General features: G+C 42.4%; 1 protein-coding gene across 3 annotated transcripts in view; it reads right to left on the reverse strand.

The window, feature by feature from the left end:
- MTUS2 (microtubule associated scaffold protein 2) overlaps nt 1-21,730 on the reverse strand; it is a 533,984-nt gene that overhangs the window by 111,649 nt on the left and 400,605 nt on the right. For all 3 annotated transcript variants that reach the window (XM_081046099.1, XM_081046097.1, XM_081046098.1), the window contains one exon: nt 12,239-12,337. In XM_081046099.1, the coding sequence (XP_080902225.1) occupies nt 12,239-12,337 (99 nt within the window). The remainder of the gene's footprint in view (nt 1-12,238; nt 12,338-21,730) is intronic.

Here is a 21,730-nt window from a genome sequence, read left to right on the forward strand (position 1 = left end):
TGATAAATATCTTCTCCCATTCAGTAGGATCCCTTTTTGTTTTATTGATGGTTTCCTTTGCTGTGAAAAAACTTTTTAGTTTGACAATCCCCCATGTTTATTTTTTCTCTTACTTCCCTTGCTCGAGGGGATATATCAGTAAAAATCTTACTCAGGGTAATGTCTGTAAACTTTCTTCCTATATTTTCTTCTAGGAGTTTTATGGTTTCAGGTCTTACACTTAAGTCTTTAATCCATTTTGAATTTATGCTTGTATATGGTGTAAGGAGGTGGTCCAGCTTCATTTTTGCATGTGTCTGTCCAGGTTTCCTAGCACCATTTATTGAATAGACTATCTTTACCCCACCATAAATTCTTGTTTCCATTGTCATAGATTAAATGACCATATAGGCATGCATTTATTTCTGAGTTCTCTATTCTGTTCCATTGATCTATGTGTCTGTTTTTATGCCAGTACCCTGCTGTTTTGATTACTGTAGCCTTGTAATATAATTTAATGTGAGGTATTGTGATACCTCACATTTTGTTCTTATTTCTCAAGATTGCTGAGGCTATCTGGGGTCTTTTATGGTCCCATATAAATTTTAGGATTATATGTTCTATTTCTGTGAAAAATGTCCTTGATAGTTTGATAGGAATTGCATTGAATCTGTATATTGCCTTAGGCAGTATGGGCATAATAATGATATTAATTCATCCTATCCATGAGCATGGTATGTTTCCATCTATTTGTATCTTCTTTAATTTCTCTCTTCAGTGTCTTATAATTTTCTGAGTACAGATGTTTTACTTCTTTGGTTAAATTTATTCCTAGGTATTTTATAGTGTTTGAAGCAATTGTAAATGGAACTGTTTTCTTAATTTCTCCTTATATTTTATTATTGGTATATACAAATTGTTTGCTTCCTCTTAAAAGCCAGTGCATAATGAAGCTAAAATACTAATCTGTTTAGGAGGTAAGGTGCTAATGGGACCACAGGATGGAAAACACTGATGGTAGTGACCACAGGGAGCTTGTGGAGCATGTGGTCGCCACTGGGTGAGACGTGGTGATCCGACTCACTTTTCTGATACTTCTGATACCTGTGTTTCTCTGGAAGAGCCACGATGTTCTTCCATATTGAGTGTTCCATATGCCCTGAGGACACTTCCAGGTGCTCGAAGAGTTTGTTAGCACCTCCTTCCATGTCCCTTATGGTATTTATATGCTTGGGGGGCGGTGGAAGGTTCAGAGCAGGCAGGTGTGCCACCGACCCTCTCTGCAGTTAGGCAGAGCCTACTTACTCTGCTTAACGTGTGTTTAGTCTATTTCCCAACAAGTCAAAGCTCTGGCTTCCTACAATATCTTGTTGACTTCCACCCAGTTGAACTAGAAAACAGACATAAATGAATAAAGTTCTTCAAAATAAGCTTGTCAGTGGCTTTTGAGTCTTTGTATGAAGTGAAAAAGAGCAGAAGTACCAGTGTTTCACTGACTGCCCCTGTCAACTTCCCAGCCGAGGCTAATCCCCCGTGCAACTCTTCCATATGATATATGTGAGCTGAAATGCCTAGACCCGGGTCTTGCCATGATCCACAGACAGAGCTGACTTCATATGTATGCTTCATGTTATGTGTTTTGGGGGGGACCAAGATATTTGACAACTTTTACTGAGCAACTACTCTACTCCTGGGGCTCTTCTCACATCAGCCCACCACTGGTCCTTTAGGGGTTTGGGGGCTCACGCTAAATCTAGAATACTCTCCCATTATCTAATCTGGCCCCAATCACAATTTCTTTTTAGCCACACCACGGGCCCCATAACTCTGGTTAAGGGCAGATAGAATCTATGATGACCCCACTGACAACTGACAACTTGGAGAAAAAAGCCAGTAACCCGATATTCTCACAAGAGTGAATGCAAGCTTTTTGTGTGCAAAGGCTGAGCATGGGGAGAAGAACAGCCCTGGAAATGGAAAGAGGATATTAAATATTCATCTGCAGCCACCTTTCACTATCCAGAGTATTCTAATGGATGTCAAAGTTCGGTTTAACCTTAAAGCTGGAAACTTAACGGACAGGGTACAAAACAAAATGCAGCCTCAGAACCTGTGCATTTACACCAGAGAAGGCCCATGACCTTAACACTTGTAAACAAGAAAGGAAAAAAATCCTAGGACATGACTTTGATGGCCGTCCAGCTTAAGGAAAAGTGCTTCATGAGCTGGGTCAACATCATCACAGAAAAAGCCTGTTTCTTGCAGGGATGTACCAGCAGACCGCCCAGGGAGTTCATGTGTCGAGTCCTCTGTGCTCCTGGACAGACTTTATTTTTCTTAAACCAATCTCAATTTGTTTCAGAACATTTTTCCTGGTAGCACACTATTTTCCTACTTAGTACAGGCATTTGTTTGCCTAGGGTTGGCTGGTGGTGGGGAAGGTGAAAAGATAACATAGGGGTGAGGAATATCCCTCCAGCCAGTCCTGAGCCTGCATGGGGGCAGGAATGGCTAACCTGGACAGCACCCGGTCGTAAAATAAGTCGGTGACCAGCTACAGCCTAGAAAGGAGAGGTTTACATTTCCTGTTCCAAGGAAGAGCAGATTCTTTTCTCCTTTGATATATAGAAGACAAGAAAAAACAGGAAGTTACAACGTGACATTTCCAAATTCAACTATGAAAATTTGCTAGCATAGTTCACTGTCCACAAAATAAATAAAATAAACAAAGACAAAACAAACATTGACATAAAACATTTTCATCTTGAGGAAGTTTCTTATTATTTACAAGAACTACAGGTGTAATTTATTAAGGTAAAACTGAACTTCTTATTTCTCCAAGGGTGAAAATAGTGGTTTAACTGTGTTAGCAATTGCTAAATTTTTATATGAAAAAAATAGAGCTACCTCTGGCCACGATGGAGTAAGGATCTGACTTACTTTCTCATTTGAAATTACCCTAAAAAACTTGGGCAAAATATATAAGATAATGGTTTTCTAGACATTAACATTATGCAATGAAACACAGGGATCCCCGGGAGTTGGCAAATGAAGTGACCCCTAGAATTGCCTCAGCCTGCTGCCTGGAGTGAATTTCCAGGTAGTAAGTAGCCCAGCAAGTTACCAGGTGGGGCCTCGTGTTCTCCCCACCTGAGGAAATGGAGCTGAAGGCTCAGTGAGTCGAGGGGTCAGAGGAAACCAGGTAGAAGAGCAGAAATGACAGAGTTCCAGTGACAGCTCTGCAGACATGTCGAGGGCTCCTTGAGTTTTTAGCCAAGTTGTGATGAGTGCATGCCTGTGAGGAAAGTCTCCAAGGCCAGGGAAAGAATTCCATACACCATCAGCGGGACGATCCCGAGTTCTCACAAGGCCAGAAACCATCCCTGGTCCCATCAGCCAGGATGGGGTGCCTCATAGTCCACGGGGCATTGGGCAGAATACTCGGAAGGGTTTTCCCCAGGAGTTAGTGAGATGAACCCCAGACTAATTGCTACTCGGGACCTGCCAAATGGAGCTGGTTAGCGAGATCCAGAAAGATCAAGCTCTTTCCAAGTAACATAGTTTTATCCAAGAATAAAACTCAAGAATGTTTATAGGAATAAAAAAAAATCCAGTATCCAACAAGGAAAAATTCACACTGTTTGGCATCTAAAACAATCCTCATGCACAGTGAGGAGAAGGTGCCATCAGTTGAAGCCCATGATATGCCCAAGAAATTAAAAGTATGACACAGATAATTAAAAGTCATTATAACTACATACTGCATGTTTGAGAAGTTAGAGAAATGATGGAATATGTCAAGTAGAAACACAGGAGATAAAACAAAGACCTAAATAAAAGTTCTAGAGATGAAAAACTCCCAAGTCTGAAATGAAAAATACACTGGATGGGATCAAGTAGATTAGATACCACATAAGAAAATATTAATATCACCTGAAACTAACATAATATTGAATGCCAATGGTAATTGAGAAATAAAAATAATAAAGAGAAAAGATTAATGACATGAATATCCATAGTAGCTTTACTCACGTAGCTGAAAAGTGGAAACAATCCAAATGTCCATCAACTGATGAGTGGGTCAACACAAGGTCATATATCCACGTCACAGAATATTACTCGGCCATAAACAAGAATGAAGTTCTGATTCAGGCTCTGATATGGATGAACCTCCAAAACCTCATGCTAAGTGAAAGACACCAACACAAAAGGCTGCATATTATATGATACCATTTATAGGAAACATCCGAAACAGGCAAATCCATACTACAGAAAGTAAAATAGTAGTTGTCAGGGATGTGGGAAGTGGGGAGCGACTGCTAAATGGGTATGGGTTTCTTTTGGAGGTGATGGAAATGTTGTGGAATTAGTGGTGATGGTTGCACAATCTTGTGGAGATACCAAAAACCACTGAATTGTACCATTTTAAAAGGCTGAATTTTATGCTATGTGAACTATAGTCTAACCAATAAAAAGATTCAATGAAGATGTTTTGATAGGCCCATTTGGACATGGGGACACTTTTTTACTATTTTGTCAAAACGCCAGTGTCAAAACAGCTCCCTCAGAACGCCACGTGTCCCTTGAAAATATAGTTTCTGCTGTCAGGACGCTTAGAGTCATGGAAGAGTAAGTAATGGCGATGCCGTGTGGGTGCCTTATATGTGTTATCACTATTCTTCACCATAACCCCAGGCATGGACGCAACTCCCATTTTACACAAGAGGAAACTGAGGCTCAGAGAAGGTAAGGTATCTGCCCAAGGTCATGCATTGTGAGCCACTGAGCCAGGATTTGAACCAATTCAGTCTATTCTTTTGGGCCAAACAACCTGGTAGCATTTAGAAAGTGCAGGAGGAGGGTTTCTGATGAAGGCACTAAGTACAAGCACTGGCCGATGCCACAAGAGAACCGGCAGACAGAATTAGGGACTCCCCTTTCCAAGCCTGGTTACAAAGATGAGGAGAGAGATGTGTCAGAAAAATTTGCATTGGGGAAGTTTGTTGTTCTGTCTCATTTTGTTTTGGGATGGGATTAATGACAGAAGACACAGCCCTTGTCCTCAGTGAATTTACAGGTCAGCAGGGGAGGGAGGGAAGTACTCAAATTCACCAGCCAGAAACCCACTCCTAGGCTAGGTGACACTGGAGAGTTCAGAGGACTGATACAGGCACCACAGTTTCAGTTGCTCTTTGATATTCTGTAATCTGAAGCTAGGAGAGAGATCCTCAGAAACGGATGGAGAAAGCAAGGAGGAGGGCCTGCACCCAGGATAACTGTGCCTCCTCTCCTCCCTCCCGCCCCCCCAGATCTCTCCACCATGGTTATGTGGCATTTCCAGGTTTCCATTTGCCAGGGCTAGCTTGAATTTACCTGCGGTAACCTGGACGCCAATATTTCAGTGCTCCCTCGTACATACCTGCTGCTGTGACTAGACATTTGTGTCCCCCACCCCAATTCATATGTGAAAGCCCTAATCCCCAGCATGATGGTATTTTGAGGTGGGACCTTTGGGAAGTAATTAGGTCATGAAGGTGGAGCCCTCGTGAATGGGATTGGTGACCTTATAAGAAGAGACATGAGAGAGATCCTCTCTCTTCCCTATAAGAGGATACAGCAAAAAGCTTCCATCTGCAACCCAGGAAGATGGCTCTCACCAGGAACCAAATCAGCTATCACCTTGATCTTGGATTTCCCAGACTTCAGAACCGTGAGAAACGTATTTCTGTTGCTTGACCAAGTATGATATTTGTTACAGCAGCCTGAGCTGACGAAGACACCCAATGCCCTTGTGTGTCAGTGGAATCTGGGAACATGAGATACCACTCTCATGATTGTTATACTAAACAGTCATGCATCGCTTAACACTGAGAATGCTCTGAAAATGCGAGTTTCATTGGGCGATGCTGTCACCATGGGGACATCACAGAGCACACCTACGTAAACCTAGATGGTAGAGCCTATTAGCCTACATACCTATGCTGGTCCAGCCTATTGCTCCCGGGCTACAAGCCTGTACTGCATGTTACCATACTGAATACTGCAGAGAATTGTAACACAATGGTATTTGTGTATCAAAACATATCTAAACAGAGAAAAGGTACAGTAAAAACACAGTATATAACACTGCTATACGACTGGCAGCACAGTAGGTTTGTTTATACCAGCATCACCATGCACGATGCATTGTGCCACGATGTCCCAATGGCAGCAAAGTCACTAGGTGATAGGAATTTTTCAGCTCTAGTATAATCTTATGGGACCACTATTGTATGTGGTCCGCAGTAACCCGAAACACCGCTATGTGGTGCTTGACTGCACAGCAAGATGGCGTCCGTCCTTGGTGAGCCTGACATGATCAGGTGACAGCTAACAGCAGAGTGTTTTCCAGCTTTTCACAGTTTGGGAAGTCAGAGATTCAAGGCTTCAGAAGGATTCAACACATTATTACTGCTTTGATGATGGAGGGGGACACCTGGTAAGAAATGTGGGTGGCCCTAAGAGCTGAAAGTGGTCACAGAGTGACAGCCAGCAAGGAAACAGAGACCCTGGTTCTATTACTACAATGAGCTAGTTCTACCGACAACCGGGAGGCACTTGGAAGCGAAGTTTCTCTCCAGAGCCCCCATTCAAAACCTCGCCCCGGCTGACACCATGATGTCAGCCTTGAGATTCTCTGAACAGAGAATCCAATTAAGCCACATCTGCACATATGGAATCGTGACCTATTGAACTAATAAATGGATATTTTTCTGAGAAAAGAAAAGGGAAAGGAAAAGATTAGTGAACTATCCAAAATGAAACACACAGAGAGAAAAGACTCAAAGAAATGAACAGGACAACTTAGACAGGAGCTGTGGGACAACTTCAAGTGGCCTAATATGTGTACAACTGGAGTTTCTGAAAAGGAGGGGTTAGCACTAAAGTTTTTTGAAGGAATAGTGGGCAAAAATTTTTCAAATTTGTTGAGATCCAAGAATCTCAACAAACCTCAAGCACAAAATTCATGAAGGAAATGCACGACACCAAGGTAAAGTGTAATCACATTGCTCAAAACGAGTGATAGAGAAAACATCTTTAAAGCAGCCAGAGAAGAAAAAGACAGAGTATGTACTGAGAGACAAAGATAAGAATAATGGTTGTTTTTTCACTGGAGACAGTGAAACAACATCTTTGAATGCTTAAAGAAAAAAAAATGCACACTTGGATTCTAAACAAAGCAAACGGATCTATCAAAAGTGAAGGTAAATAAAAACTGAAAGATTTCATCACCAGAAAACCTCCACTACAAGGCATGTTAAAGGAAATCCTTTAGCCAGAAGCAAAATGGTATCAGATGGAAATCTGAATCTAGATAAAGAAATAAAGAGCACAAGAAATGAGAACTAATTAAGTATATCTGAAAGACTGTTTTCTTTTCTTATTGAAATATAATTGACATGTAGTATTAGATTAGTTGTATGTGTACAGCAGTGAGGAGACACTTGTATACATGGCAAAATGATCACTGCAATAAGTCTAGTTACCATCTGTCACTGTACAGAGTTAATATGATATTGTTCATGGCGTTACCCAGGCTGTACATTTCTTCCCCATGATTTGTTCATTTTATAACTGGAAGTTTGTCCCTCTTGATCCCCTTCACCCCTTTCTCTCACCCCCAAACTTCTCCCCTCTGTATCTATGAGTCTGGGTTGTGTTTTGTTCTGTTTCTTTGTTGTATTTTCTAGATTCCACATATAAGTGAAATCATGTCGTATTTGTCTTTCTCTGTAAAAGACTTTTTTCTTCTTATTTAAATCTGTTTAATAGAAAAGTGTTGATAGATAATCAACACAACAATGTAGTGTGGATTTATAATATATATATAATATAATACAATAATATATATGTGTGTATATATATCTTATATAATCTACACAGAAAATGTTTGCTAACATAGCACAAATGCCAGGAGGAGAGGAATGTAAACATACCGTTGTAAGACTCCTGTACTATATGTGAAGTGAAATAATCACTGGGAGCTAGAATGTGAACAGTTAACAATGTAGACTGTGAACCTTAAAGCAAACACTAAAATAGTAATAAGATGTCGATAGCTAAAACATCAACAGAGAAGACGAATGGAATCATAAACAATATTCACTTAAGGCAGTCAAATAGGGAAAAAACAACGAACACGTGGGGTGAATGGGAAATAACAGCAAGATGATAGATTTAACCCCAATTGAATCAATAACATTAAATGTCCATCGAAGGCAGAGATTTTAGATTGCATGAAAATGCGAGAGCCAATTTTATGCTGTCGTAAGAAACCTTCTTAAACAAAAAGAGACAAACAGATGAAAAGGAGACGTATGGAAAGAGGTCCATCATGTTGAAACTAGTAGAAAGCTGGACTGGCACTGTTGATACTGAATAGAGTAGATTTCAGGGAAAGAATATTAGCAGGGATAATGAGGGTCATTTCATAATGATAAAGTGGGCAATTCATCAAAATGATAAACAAACCTAAACATTGATGTACCTAATAACAGAGCTTCAACATACATGAAACAAATAACGGTAAAACTGAAAGGCTAAACAGACAAGCCCACAATTATACTCTGAGATTTCAACAGCTTCGCTCAGCTGCTGCTAGAAAATGTGGACAGAAAACTAGGCAGGACACAGGATATTTGAGCAATGCTATCAACTATGACATTCATAGAGTCCTCCGCATCGGAACAGAAGAATAGACAGCCTTTTGAAGCACATATGAAACATTTAGCGAGACAGACCTTGCTGTGGGTCTCAGTAAATTTAAGAGGACTTAAGTCCTTCAAAGTATGTTCTCCAATAACAATGGATTTAGAAATAAAAGCAGACAGATCTCTGGAAAGTCTCAAATATTTGCAAACTAAACAACACACTTCTAAATAATCTTCAGTAAAAGAAGAAATCAAAAAGGGAAATTTGAAAATATTTTGAACTCAATGAAGATGAAAATCCACCATATCAAAACTTGTGGATTACAGTTAAAGCAATATACAGAGGGAAATTTACTGTGTTACACACACAGATCAGAAAAGAAGAAAGACTTCAAAGTAATGACAACCCAGTATAATTAAACCCAGTATAAGCAGAAGAAAAAAATAATAATGATCAGAGTAGAGATCACTTGCATATCCTTCTACAAAGAAAGAAAGAGAAAGCAAGCAAGCAAGAAAAAAACCTCAAGCCATACCTCACACTATATATAAAAATTAACTCAAGTGGATCAGAGACTTTAGTGTGTGATCCTATAATTCTAAAACCTATAACTAAATCTTTTAGAAGAAAATGTAGGAGAAAACCTTTGTGACCTTGGGTTATGCAAAGATTTTTTTAGATAACACAAAAACCACGGCCCATAAAAGATAAAAAATTATGAATGGGAATTCATGGAGATTAAGAATATCTGGTCTTCAAAAGACATCACTAGAAAGCAAACCAAGCCACAGATAGTGGGGGGGGGGGGAAATTGCAAATCACGTAGCTGAAAAAGAATACATACCCAGAACATATAAAAACTCCTAAAATTCAACAATAAGATAAAAAACCTAAAATGGCAAAAGATTTGAATAGATATTTTATCACAGAATATATACACAGATGTCAAATAAACATAAAAGATGCGCAACATCATAACATCATTAGTCATTGGGGAAATGTGAATGGAAACCACAAAGAACTAGCACAGTGTCACTGTGTACTTATTACAATGTCTACAATTAAAAAGACGGGCCATATCAGGTGCCAGCAAGGAGCTCAGGAGCCCACCTCTGGGCTGTTGAAAATACAGAATGGTAGCGCCACGTTGGAAACAGTTTGGGAAACGTTTTAAGATTATTAAGAAGTTAAACACACAGCCATTCCACTCCTAGATGTTTACCAAGAGACGCGAAAGCAGATGACCTTATCAAGACATGTACAAATGTGCACAGCAGCTTTATTTATAATGGCCAAATCCTCCAGATAACCCCCCACCCCACCCCCAAAGTGCACCAAACGGTAATGGACCTCCAAATAATCATGCTGAGTAATAAAAGAAGCCAGATAAAAGTAGAGTACATAGTGTGGGATTCCTTTTTTATAAAACTTTAGATTATGCAAACTAACTTACAGTGACAGGTAGGGTTGGGTGGGGTGTAGGGGATCAGGTGGGTAGGGTTACAAAGGGCACGAGAGCACTTTGGGGATGAGGAGTATATGTGCTATCTCCATGGTGATGATGGTTTCACGGGTGTACACCTATGTCAAAACTTATCAAACTGTGTGCTTTCAATATGCAGAGTTTAATATTTGTTACCATACCACAATAAAGACATTTCAAAACTACAGCACCGCAACCCTTCCTGTGTTTTGCTTTTCTTGGTATAAATATTTCAGTCTTTTTCCTTTCAACCTTTTAGTATTCTTATGCTGCAGGGATGTACTTTGTAAGCAGTCTAAAGCTAGATTTTGCAACATATGATATGCACTTAATAAACACTTGTTGGCTGTTCAGTAAATAAATCCAGTCTGGTAATCTAAATCTTTGATTTAGTCTAGAGAGTTTCATTCATGTTGGGATATTAGAGTTCATTTCTACTATCTTATTCTTTCAGTTTCTTCCATCCGTCCCCGCCCTCCCTCCCTTCTTTCCTCTGTTTACCTTTCTTCTTTTTTCTTTTTTCTCTCTCCCCTTTCTGCCTTCATTTACACTGATTGAATTTTTTTTACCCCTCATCCCAACTCTTCCTCTCTCGACTCTTTCAGAACTATATACTCTATTTTATTGGCTATCCTGGCAATTTTTAACATACATATTTTAAAGTCTAAACTCACACAAGACCTTTCCTCTCTTCCCCTAGAATATAAGGACCTTACTCATGGTGGCTTATTTCCTTGTGTGTGTGTAATAACTTCACTTGTACTCTCCAAAGCGGACACAAGTACTAGTACAGCACGTTAACAGGAATTTTCAGACCACAGGAGAAGCATGGAATCCAGCTCGCAAACTGCCGCAGGTCAGATGTGGGGTGCAGAATTCCTAAGGGGGGCTTGTTCCCCTTCCCACGTTCTCTGGGAGCCAAAGCTGCAGCAGGCCAGGCCCCGCCTGCTGCGTGAGCTTTCTTTTTCTTCCCAGTTCATCCAGGTGGGTATTTCCCCCCACAAGGTTCAGATTTATGCAGGGTCCTCCGATCTGATTTGCCACCCTGTTTAAGCACCCGCCTTTGTCTCCTGACCCTCTCGTGTGTGGTTTTGGCTTATTTCCGATACTTTTTAATTAAGCAGAAATATTAATGTTTTCTATCCTCCAAGCTTTCTGGTTAACAGTGGAGTGACTAAGAATGCAGTTTTGGGATTCAGAGTATTTGGGGTTTAAACAAAGACTCTACCACTTATTTCCTGTGGTTTTTGGCAAATTAATGACAATCTGTGTACCTGATTTCCTCACATGTAAAGGGAGGGGCAGTGATAGCACCTGGCTCGCAGCTTATTGAGGGCATTCAATAAATTAATACAGTTAAGGAGCTTAAGACAGGGTCTGGCACACAGTGGGAAATCAAATAGGAGCTGTTATTATTGTTACGATTTTGTTTTTTTTTAAGGAGGGCGCAGCTCCCAGTGGCCCATGTGGGGATTGAACCAGCAACCTTGGTGTTATTAGCACCATGCTCTGACCAACTGAGTGAACCGGCCGCCCCCCTTATTGCTACTGTTTTTATGCTTAAAGGAAATGTTCTGAGGTAATAGTGTATTCTAGTCGACAAAGGGGTTAATGCCTTAAGATATGATACTCATAATGAACAATTTTCAACTTTCAAGTCATGTTATGTAGTGTATTCATATCTGACTGTAAAAAGTGGTTTCTTCTTTGACAAAATAACAAGTATTTCATACCTATTGCTGTTTTCTTTCCTTTTAGAAAATATTACCTCTTGAGGTTAGATTTTCCAAGTCTATTTTTCCATTACAAATTATTGCTACATGCTGTCGGAACAGCAGATAGTCCTACATAGAGAAGATTCTAGCACTTCAATATAGCAAGATAATATTTTGTTTTTTAAGATAAAATGATGCCAACAGCTAGTTCATTTCTTCTGGAGTCAGAAACACCAGTATATGTACGTCAGGCCCTGTAACAATAACACGTGTCACATGGGCTGGCACTGCTCCATTAATGACATTTGAATAAATGAATTCCAAGTTCAAGTTTTCTCCCCTAATAACACAGATCGCATTTCTTCAGTACCTGGTGAATGAAGCTTGGTGGTTGAAGCTGCGGTTCTCTTAGGAGAGGAAATAGCAGGCTTGATAGCATCGTGATCTTTCTGTACTTCTTTCTTTGTTCCTATATATAGTTCCAGAAGAGAAAAAGAAAGAAAGAAAGCTAGTTACAATCGAAACAGTAACACAAGGTGTTTGTAGAAAGGGAGGTTTAACAAAAGGCAAACAGAACAAAATATTTGGATGATTTGTTGCTATGGTCACCACCCCGTGCTTCAGGAGTGACACGTGTTTATAGCAGAAGAAATTTAGTTGTCGCAGGTCAGGGGAACAAGCACACTGCTGTCTCCGATTTGAGGAAAAACACCCCTATCTCTGGAGGTCACTCCCTCCCAATGACCACGATGAACTATCTGTGGATTAAAATTGTCCTGTCCTTTGCCACCAACTCCTTCCGTCTGCCTGCCTCTCACTGCACAAACTAATTTTCAGAAGACAGAGCTGGAAGAGGCCGTGGAACACAACGACTGCTGACGTCAGCGTCACGGAGGGCCAAGCCGGGGATGTGGTCTGCCTCTGCTTAATCTGCAGGCAGCTGGTCCCGAGGCGACCCACGGAGCCTGAGCCCTGCAGCTCTCTGGGCTGCAGCTGAGCCTTCCTGGAAGCAGAGCTGCCCAGCAGAATGGGATAAACGGCGGAGGACAGCAGGTGATGCTCCTCAAGCTGTCCAGGGCCCGTGGGACACAGGGGCATTTCTCCCTGTGTGCTGGGCACGGACACCCATCTTCACATCACCTGGGTCAACAAGTCATGGAACAACGGGTGGAAGACTGGAGACATAACGCAGACTTGGATGGACCTAGCGCTGCCTCCACTTCAGCCGTTTCTTATGTCATTTCAGAAACAAACTTGGGTTCCTTAGATTCAGAATGCGAAGCCCCCAAAACCTTGCAATCTCACCCCTCTTCCAGAGGGAACCGCTGCTAGCAACTTGGCATTGGTGCTTCCAGACTTTTTCCCTAGGTTATAAATATATCTACACATATACAAATACAGCTATTAATTAACAGAATAGATTACATACTGCGATTTTTTTGCCTACCCGTACTTTTTAGAAAGCTCTTTTTTTCATATCAATGTACTTATAGATCTACAGTAAACATTCTTCTACTTATTTCTTTGCACACATGTACTAGTACGTTTATAGGACAAATGCGTAGAAGAGCTTTTGCTGCATTAAGAGTCTGCTCATTTGCAATATTACTAGCTACCGTAGCTCAACTGTCCTTCCAAAAGAGCTACTGATTTGCACTCTGAACAAAAGGTGTGTGAGAGCAACTCTTTCCACACCCGTCACGCCCTACTGACATCGAAGACTCCACCATTTTTATTTTTGCCAGACACTTTTGAGACTTTTCATATTGGTCATGTGCATTTGTTCATTTGAAAATTGCCTAATTAAATCCTCTGCCCATTTTCCTTATTGATGTGTAAGAACTTTTCATTTATTGTGGGTATTAATCCTTTGCCTGCTACACAAATTATACTTCCCAGTCTTTCATTTTTAAAACTTATTAATAATGTCTTTCATTGTACTGTAGCTTTATGCAGTTTTAATGCGTTCCCATACATTAATTTTCCACTTGCAGCTCCAAAAGCACTATTACAGGACGTCTGTGTGCATGTAAGAGTACGTGTGTGCGTGTCTACACGACTGGGGGAGGGATTTCCTACTTCCAGAGTTTGGGAAAGAGGTGGGTGTTTGACTCCCACTTCCTTCTCTGTTGTTCTGCTCAGCCTGATTGGGCGCCTCTTCCCTCAGGCCATCACACCTTCCTCATCCCCTCCCATCCTCTCCACCTGCCTTCTGCTCTTCCATCACAGACCTGTCTTCATCTCCTCTGTTTTTCTGCCTGTGGACAAGCTGTCTTAGTCTGGTTGATTTAAATCTTCTAAGGCCTGAATTTTCTGTTTCATCCTTTCATCTCCACCCCCTACCCCATTTTTTCCTCCTACTGCCATTATGCTCCATGGGATTCAGTTAACGTACCCCAAGTGTTTCACGTCTCTGTAAATGGCACCAACCTCCATCACTCACTGTGCTCCGGAGTTATCTTGACTTGTTTCTTTGCCCCTGCCCCCATTCCGCCCATCAGCAAAGCTTGTTGGTGCTCCTCTGAGATGATCCCCCAGGTGTGACCATTTCCCGCACCTCCACTGCCTCTGCAGAGCCCGTCGCCAGCACCCCTTCCACCTCCTATGGCTTCCGACCTGGTTCGCTGCCCCGCTCCTGCCCCTCTACAGCTCACCCTCCCACACCAGCAGCTGAACGACATAAAATCTAAGTCAGAGCAAGTCATCCCCAATTTCAGGACCCTCTCATCACCTCCCAAGATGCTCAGAGTGAAAGGCCAACTCCTTACCTCACAATAAGGCCCTAAAGACCAGCACTCTCTGACAGAAATATACTATGAGCCACCTAGGTTATTTTAAATTACCTAGTAGCAACAGTTAAAAAGTACAAAGTACAGTGAAATTAAATGTAATAGTATATTTTATTTAACCCTAACATTCAATTTCACTGGCCACCTTTCAAAATTGACACTGGCCACCTTTCAAGAGCTCAGTAGCTGCTCAAGAGCCGGTGGCCACCGCTGTGTGCAGCACAGCTCAGATGACCGGGTCCCCTGGCGATTTCCTGGACACACTGTGATGGTTAATCTTATGTGTCAACTTGACTGGGCTCTGGACCACCCAGACATCTGGTCAAACGTTATTCTGGATGTACCTGTGTTCTGGGTGTTTCTGGGCGACATTAACATTTGAATTAAGGACTGAGTAAAGCACAGGGCCCTCCCTAATGCGGGCGGTGCCCCCGCCCCCCAATCTGTCCAAGGCTCCAGGAAGAAGGACCTTCAAGGCCTGATCAGTGGGGCTGGGACATCAGTCTTCTGCTGCCCTCGGGCTAAAGTATACACCATTGGCTGCCCTGGGCCTCCAGCCGGCTGCAGACCTTGGGATTTCTCAGCCTCCATAATTGTACATGTGTATGACATACATATACTATACTATATACAGAGGATGCCAAACAAATGTATACAGATTTTAAGCAAGGAAAACTGTTTTAAAATTGTAATACTCAATATATACCGATAACAAAAGATGAATACAAGTCACGTTTGACTTCTGCAATGACAAGAGGTGCTCAAAGTGGTTACCACCAGCGTCTAGACACTTCTGAGTACGGCGAACTACTGCTTGAGCAACGCTGACCAAAGTGTCCACGTGTATACAATTTTTTGCCCCCACCCCCGTATATCCTGTCCATTCTGTTCCTCTGAAGAATCCTGACTCACACACACACTGACATCACTCTGCCACCTGCTCACACCCTCCCAGCCACACTGCCAGCCTTACTGGCACTTAGACATGCCACGCTTCCTCCCATGCTGGGCCCTGTAGCTTGAGTTCCTTCTGCACAGAATATGCTTCCCCTGGACCTTGAGTGTGGCTCTCTCATCATCCATTCCTTCAGGTTTCTGCACAAATGATGCATCTTCGGAGTCGCCGTGCCTGAGTCTCTGGCTGAAGTAGCCGTCCTGTCACCTGCCACTGCCCTTTCATTCTTCCTCACAGCATTTAGCACTCCCCCCCTCCCCCCAGTATGTTATATGCTCACCTTCTGTTTATTATCTACCTTCCCACTAGAACATAAACTTCAACCGGTGGGCCACACCTCCCCCTGCACAACGTGGTCGTTTAGTGGATGCCCCTCTTGTCCGCCCCACCCCCACACACACTGGGCTCCTTTCGCGACAGGTCCTATCCAGGCATTTAGGGCTTACCAAAGGCTGGGACTTGGCTTCTGGAAGCCCAGCCAGCACTCCATCCCACCGAAGCACACCCACCCTTCAGAGTCTGGTCTGTGGCTAATCTTGCTCTTTTATTCCTTCCCTCTGCTTTGATTTGTAAGTATCAACAAACATGGCGAGGCACTGACGCTCCTGGGAGCTGGAGGAAAACGGGAAAGGCCAAAAATCTGCACTTAACACAATACTTTAAAGGAAAACTAAATATTTATGCAGAGCTTCAAAATTTTCCATCTAGCCTTCACAGAGTGCAATTTGGCAAGTTCTAGCAAAACCTGAAATATTGATAGGCTTGAACTGGCAATTCCACCTCTAAAACCTCTCTCTTTGGAACAACTGCACAAGTGTGAATAGATGTGTGTCCAAAGATGCTTCACACATTATTCACAATAAGAAAGAAGTGTAAACCAGAATGCACCCTGGGGAACGGTGAAATAAGTCATGGTATAGCCACACTCCAGAGCACTAGGCACCCCTTAAAAAGAATGCGGTACCTCGGTATTGTACCAGCGTGGAGAGATGTCTATGCTAAGCAACAAATGAGGTGTTGAACAGCACGCATGGTATTCTCCCATTGTTATACCACAAAATGTTATCTGTACTATGCGTGTAAATATGCAAAAACATCTGAAGGATAGGTGCCACGTTTTTCATACTGGTTACTTCAGCAGTAGGGTTGAAGGATTTTATTTTTTATTTTAATATGCTTCTGCAAGTTTTCCATGTTTTAGGATGATCGTACATTCTTTTTATGGTAAGAAATAAATAATAAAAGGAGAGAAACCAAAATGAAAATAATTTGTCTAATCCATGAAAAGGCAAGGAGAGAAGCCAGCCTAGTGCAACCAATTCTGCAAAAATTACTTTGATGAAAAGTTCAGCATCCCCCGTCCCCCAGGAGCATAGCACTGCCTGGAAGGTTCCTGTGTGGTGCTGGGAATTCTTGACGGCAGAGACAATTATGGCAATTAGCCATGCTTTTCAGTTATTTTTGCAGCTTTCTTGTGACTTAGACTCAGCCCAAATGTTTTCAAGGGTACCATCAGCTTCCATTTAACGCTAGCGCCTCTGAGTAGCCAGAAGGGCCAGTGTGGTTTTGGTTTCATGGTTTTCCTCCTGCCTTCTGGGCACTCTCCCTCAGACTCCCTGGCTGCTGCTTGCTCCTTACCCTACATCTGGGTAAAGTGGTCCCAGGATGCTGCCTTGGTTTTCTCCCATCCACTCTTCTGGATGCGTTTGTCTACTCAGCACGCTTGCACACTGAGTTACATACACTGACTATAAAATCTGTTATCTCCAACCCAGATGGGCCCAGACATCTGTCCTGAGATCCACACCTATTTGTAGCTGCCAATGAGACGTTACCACTTACGTACTAGACGACCAGGTCATCGTGTACCAAATGGAACTAATTATCTTCCTCTGAAATCCACTCCTCTTCCTATATGTTCTTTCCTGGTCACTCATTCCCCTAGTCACTGAAACCAGAAGCCAGAGGGTCCTTTTCCTTCTCCTCCCACATTGAGTCAGTCACTGAGTCTTTCTGATTCTGCCTCTTGAGTAGCCCCTGAATCGGCCCTTTAACCATCCTCACGTTTTACCTTAGCTCAGTCCCATCTTTTCTTGCTGGGACAACTAGAAACATCTCCCACGTGATTTCTTTGTCTTGTCTCGGACCTTCCTCATATTTACCTAACTCACTTAACTCATCCTCCGTACCACTTAATCCTGAACCAGATCATATGATTGTCCTGTGAAAAGCCTTTCCACAGCTTTCCAGAGTCTTCAGTAGGAAGTCCCTGCTCTGTGGCATGGGATGAGCCACTTCCAGGATCTCACTTCCTCGGCACTTGCAGCTGCTGTGACACCACAGTTCACAGCTGCTCCTGTGTCTTCGCCTATCCTGTGCCCTTAGGCCGGAGTGCTCAATCTCTGCCTTGTCAGCTTGGCCCACTCCTGAACATCCTCAACTGCAGCTCAGTTCTCTTCTCTCAAGTTTCTGGATTAGTTTCCTGTTGCCACTGGAATAAATTACCACGAACTTAGTGGTTTCAAACAACACAAATGTATTCTCTTACAATTCTGGGGGTCAGAAGCATGATATCAGCCTCACTGGGTGAAGTGAATGTGTGAGCAGGTCTGGTTCCTTCTGGAGGTTCCAGAGGAGAAGTTGTTTCCTAGCTTTTTCAGCTTCCAGTATTCCTTGGCTTGCGGCCCCTTCCTCCATCTTCAAAGCACATCATTCCAGTTTCTGCTTCTGTTCTCCCATGTCCTTCTCCTCAAACTCTTCTCACCTTCCTCTTAGAAGGACCCTTGTAATTACATTGGGTCCACCCAGATAATTCAGGATAATCTCTCCATCTCAAGACATATAATTTAGTCACATCTGCAAAGTCCCTTTGGCCATGTAAGATAACATTAATAGGTTCCACAAATTAGGGAATGGATGCATGGGGGGGGGGGTGGAGAGGGAGAGAGCTATTATTCAAGCTATCACTCCATCTCTAACTGATTGAATGAGGAAAACTTTTTACTCACCAAAAAGGCACTAATTGCTTGGCCTATATTAGTCCCGAGTCCCTGTCACTTATTTACGCAACTTTTCCTAAATTTCCCAACTCTTCTCAAACAGCACTCTCTCCTTAGACCCCACTGAGTTACCCTGATTTCTTCCCACAGTGCAGATTGTATGCCTCTAGTGGGTGTCTCTTGTTTGGCCTGACCAGCTTCTTTTAATAGCACCTGTGCTGGTCTTTGGTGGATCAACCCTTTCCTCCACTTGGTCCAAGTGGATCTGGAGGTGGGCCTTATGATCCAGGCCCACCAATCAGAGCTCTGCTGGGGGTGGGCATTGTGACCCAGGCCCCTCCAATCAGAGCTCTGCTGGGGGGGGCGTTGTGACCCAGACCCACTCAATCAGAGCTCTGCTGGGGGCCCAGACTCACTCAATCAGAGCTCCACGACGTTCCTGGTTTGAGAATGAGAACAAGATCCCAGCTGGGATAAGGACAGCCCTGCCTTGAGAATTTTGCTGGAATTACTGGAAGATAAATGTTTTTGTGATAGATGACTAACCTGATGGAGTGTAAGTTTGAATTGCTGTTGATCATCTTTGTCTCCACTTAGGGAGAGCCTTTCTGAAGAAGAAGCCAAGAGAAGGCAAAGAAGGGCCAAGAGATGGAAAAACATTCATGATGATGCTGTTTATATACAACCTGGTTTCAACCATACCTCACACTGGCATCATCCCCTCAACTTTTCAGTATGTGAGCCCAAATCCCTCTGATCTTTCTTTCTGCCTTCTTTCCTTCCTTCCCTCCTTCCTTCCTTCCCTCCTTCCCTCCTTCCTTCCTTCCCTCCCTCCCTCCTTCCTTCCTTCCCTCCCTCCCTCCCTCCCTCCCTCCCTCCTTCCTTCCTTCTTTCCTTCCTTCCTTCCTTCCTTCCTTCCTTCCTTCTTTCCTTCCTTTTTTTGTCTAAGGCAGTTTGAATTCAATTTCTGTAACTTAAAACCAAACAAGACCTGAATTACACAATGCCAGCCAGAGAAAATAGCTTATAGATATATAGATGTAGATATAGATTTACACACACACACACACACACACACACACACACACACACACACCTCACAGGGTTGTAATTGGTCAACACTACTCCCTGTGCACCTCAGCATACCTTATGTGCATGGAGATTCCGAGCTATGTAAAAGAATGCATATATACAAAATTGAGAGCCCCACGGCTAGAGCTTTTGGGGTGAACGGAAGAAGGCAGTGGAGGAGGAAGAAATGCCAGTCTCACTCTGGTCTCAGAGGAGAAGTCCATAGAGTTTAATTGAAACACTGTCACTGATAATATTCACCCAATTCTAGACACCTACTACAAATCCAAACGACCCTAAAATGTTTCATTATAAACAGAGCAGCAAGAAGCATCCCAAAGGCCTAAAGTTGAAAGATGCTGCCTGGCAACCCCTACACAGTCCCTCAGAAAAGAATAATGTACCAGCTCAGTTTCTCCTGTGGACGGGGGCCTTCTGCAGTGATTTCAGTGACTTTGACAACTGCTGAGAGAAGTGCCATCTTGTATTTTACTCCTGAACTAGACATAATAAAAGTGACTCACGACCCGCTCATCATGGACTCTTAAAGCAAAGACCACTTGCACGGGTGCCATGAGAATGACCAAAGCCGCCCAACCAAGAATGATGGGCTGGCGCTGAGGGTGAGGCTGTCATCTAAGAAAAAAATATAATGACAAATGACAATGGCTAACTCTGGATCCTCACTGAGCACATCAAAATGGGAGAAATGGTAGATTTAAGATAATGGTTAGAAGAATGCTATATACTTATTTCATAAAAAGAGATAAGCACATCAAAAAAGATCAAAGAGAATTTTTACAGGCTCTTAACCCCACACACAATAGGCCACAAATTCCTGCAAGTAAATCTAGCATAAGCAAGGAAAGATAAGAAACAAAAAAGGATAAAGAAATATACACAGCAGTAGGCTTTATCCCCTACTCATCTCACGTCTCACGTCTCACTTTCTCCTCCACACATCTGTGAAAGCACAGGAGATGGGGTTGAATCTTCCCCCGCCCTACAGACACGCTCCCAGACTATGGGAACGTGAAAAGCCACAGAAAGAAGCCTGAGAGGAGCAAGAAGAAAAGTGAAATGTGAACGTAGCAACAATGCAAGTAATTACTATCAGGCCAATGTAACTGAAAGGAGGTGAATAGGAAAAAAATGATAGAATCGGAAATAGGGATTCTGACGTCACTTATAAGACAAATAGAATGGGAGACATTCCAAGGGAAGATTGATAGGGATTGAAGAGAATGAAGAAAGGAAATGTTATCTAAAAGGAATATATCAAATAAAAGGGGAACATGGACGAGAGAGAGAGAGAGAGAGAGAGAGAGAGAGAGAGAGAGAGAGGTATCTAACTATATATACTTGAGAAGAGACTGGATTTTAACCTATTTAAGGTTCATCCCATTTTAATAACCATTTATTGCATGCATGAGGGTAGACAGACATAGCTGAGGATATAAAGCAGAATAAAGGAGGTCTCCATCTTAAAACGGAGGCCTACAAAAATTGGACTTATACTACAGACCTAATTATTCTCTCGGATAAGCCTAAGGAATCATTTAATTCTGAAGATTGTAATGAAAAGGTAAGGACAGAAGGATGAAGAAATGTTATTGTTGTGGTTTTTTTGGACAAATATTATATATGTGCAAAAGCTTTACAACTGCCCCAAATACATTCTTATTCATTTTCAAGCACCAAGTATGCATCAGGAAGTGTTCCAGTGAAAGAAAGCGGTGCAAGATGTCATGAGGATTATATTTTCATGGAGTGTATTTATCATAAACATTTACAAATGCCGGCTACCAGCCTGCAGTTGCTTCTTTGTATATTGTCTCACTTTACCCCACTCCAAACTCTGTTGGTATGATTGCTGGTGTTATCACTTTGCAAATGAAGAAACCAAAGGGGCGCAGGTTGTAACATCGCCACATTTACCAGAATGGGGCTGAGCCAAGATCTGCCCCTGTGACTTCCGGCCCTCATTTCAGCCTGCATCTCATTGGACCCAAGTGTCCTCGGTGAGTCCTGAGAAGTAACGACTCCAG

The sequence above is a fragment of the Rhinolophus hipposideros genome (assembly GCF_964194185.1).
Source record: "Rhinolophus hipposideros genome assembly, chromosome: 4".
In the NCBI taxonomy this organism is placed as follows: domain Eukaryota; kingdom Metazoa; phylum Chordata; class Mammalia; order Chiroptera; family Rhinolophidae; genus Rhinolophus; species Rhinolophus hipposideros.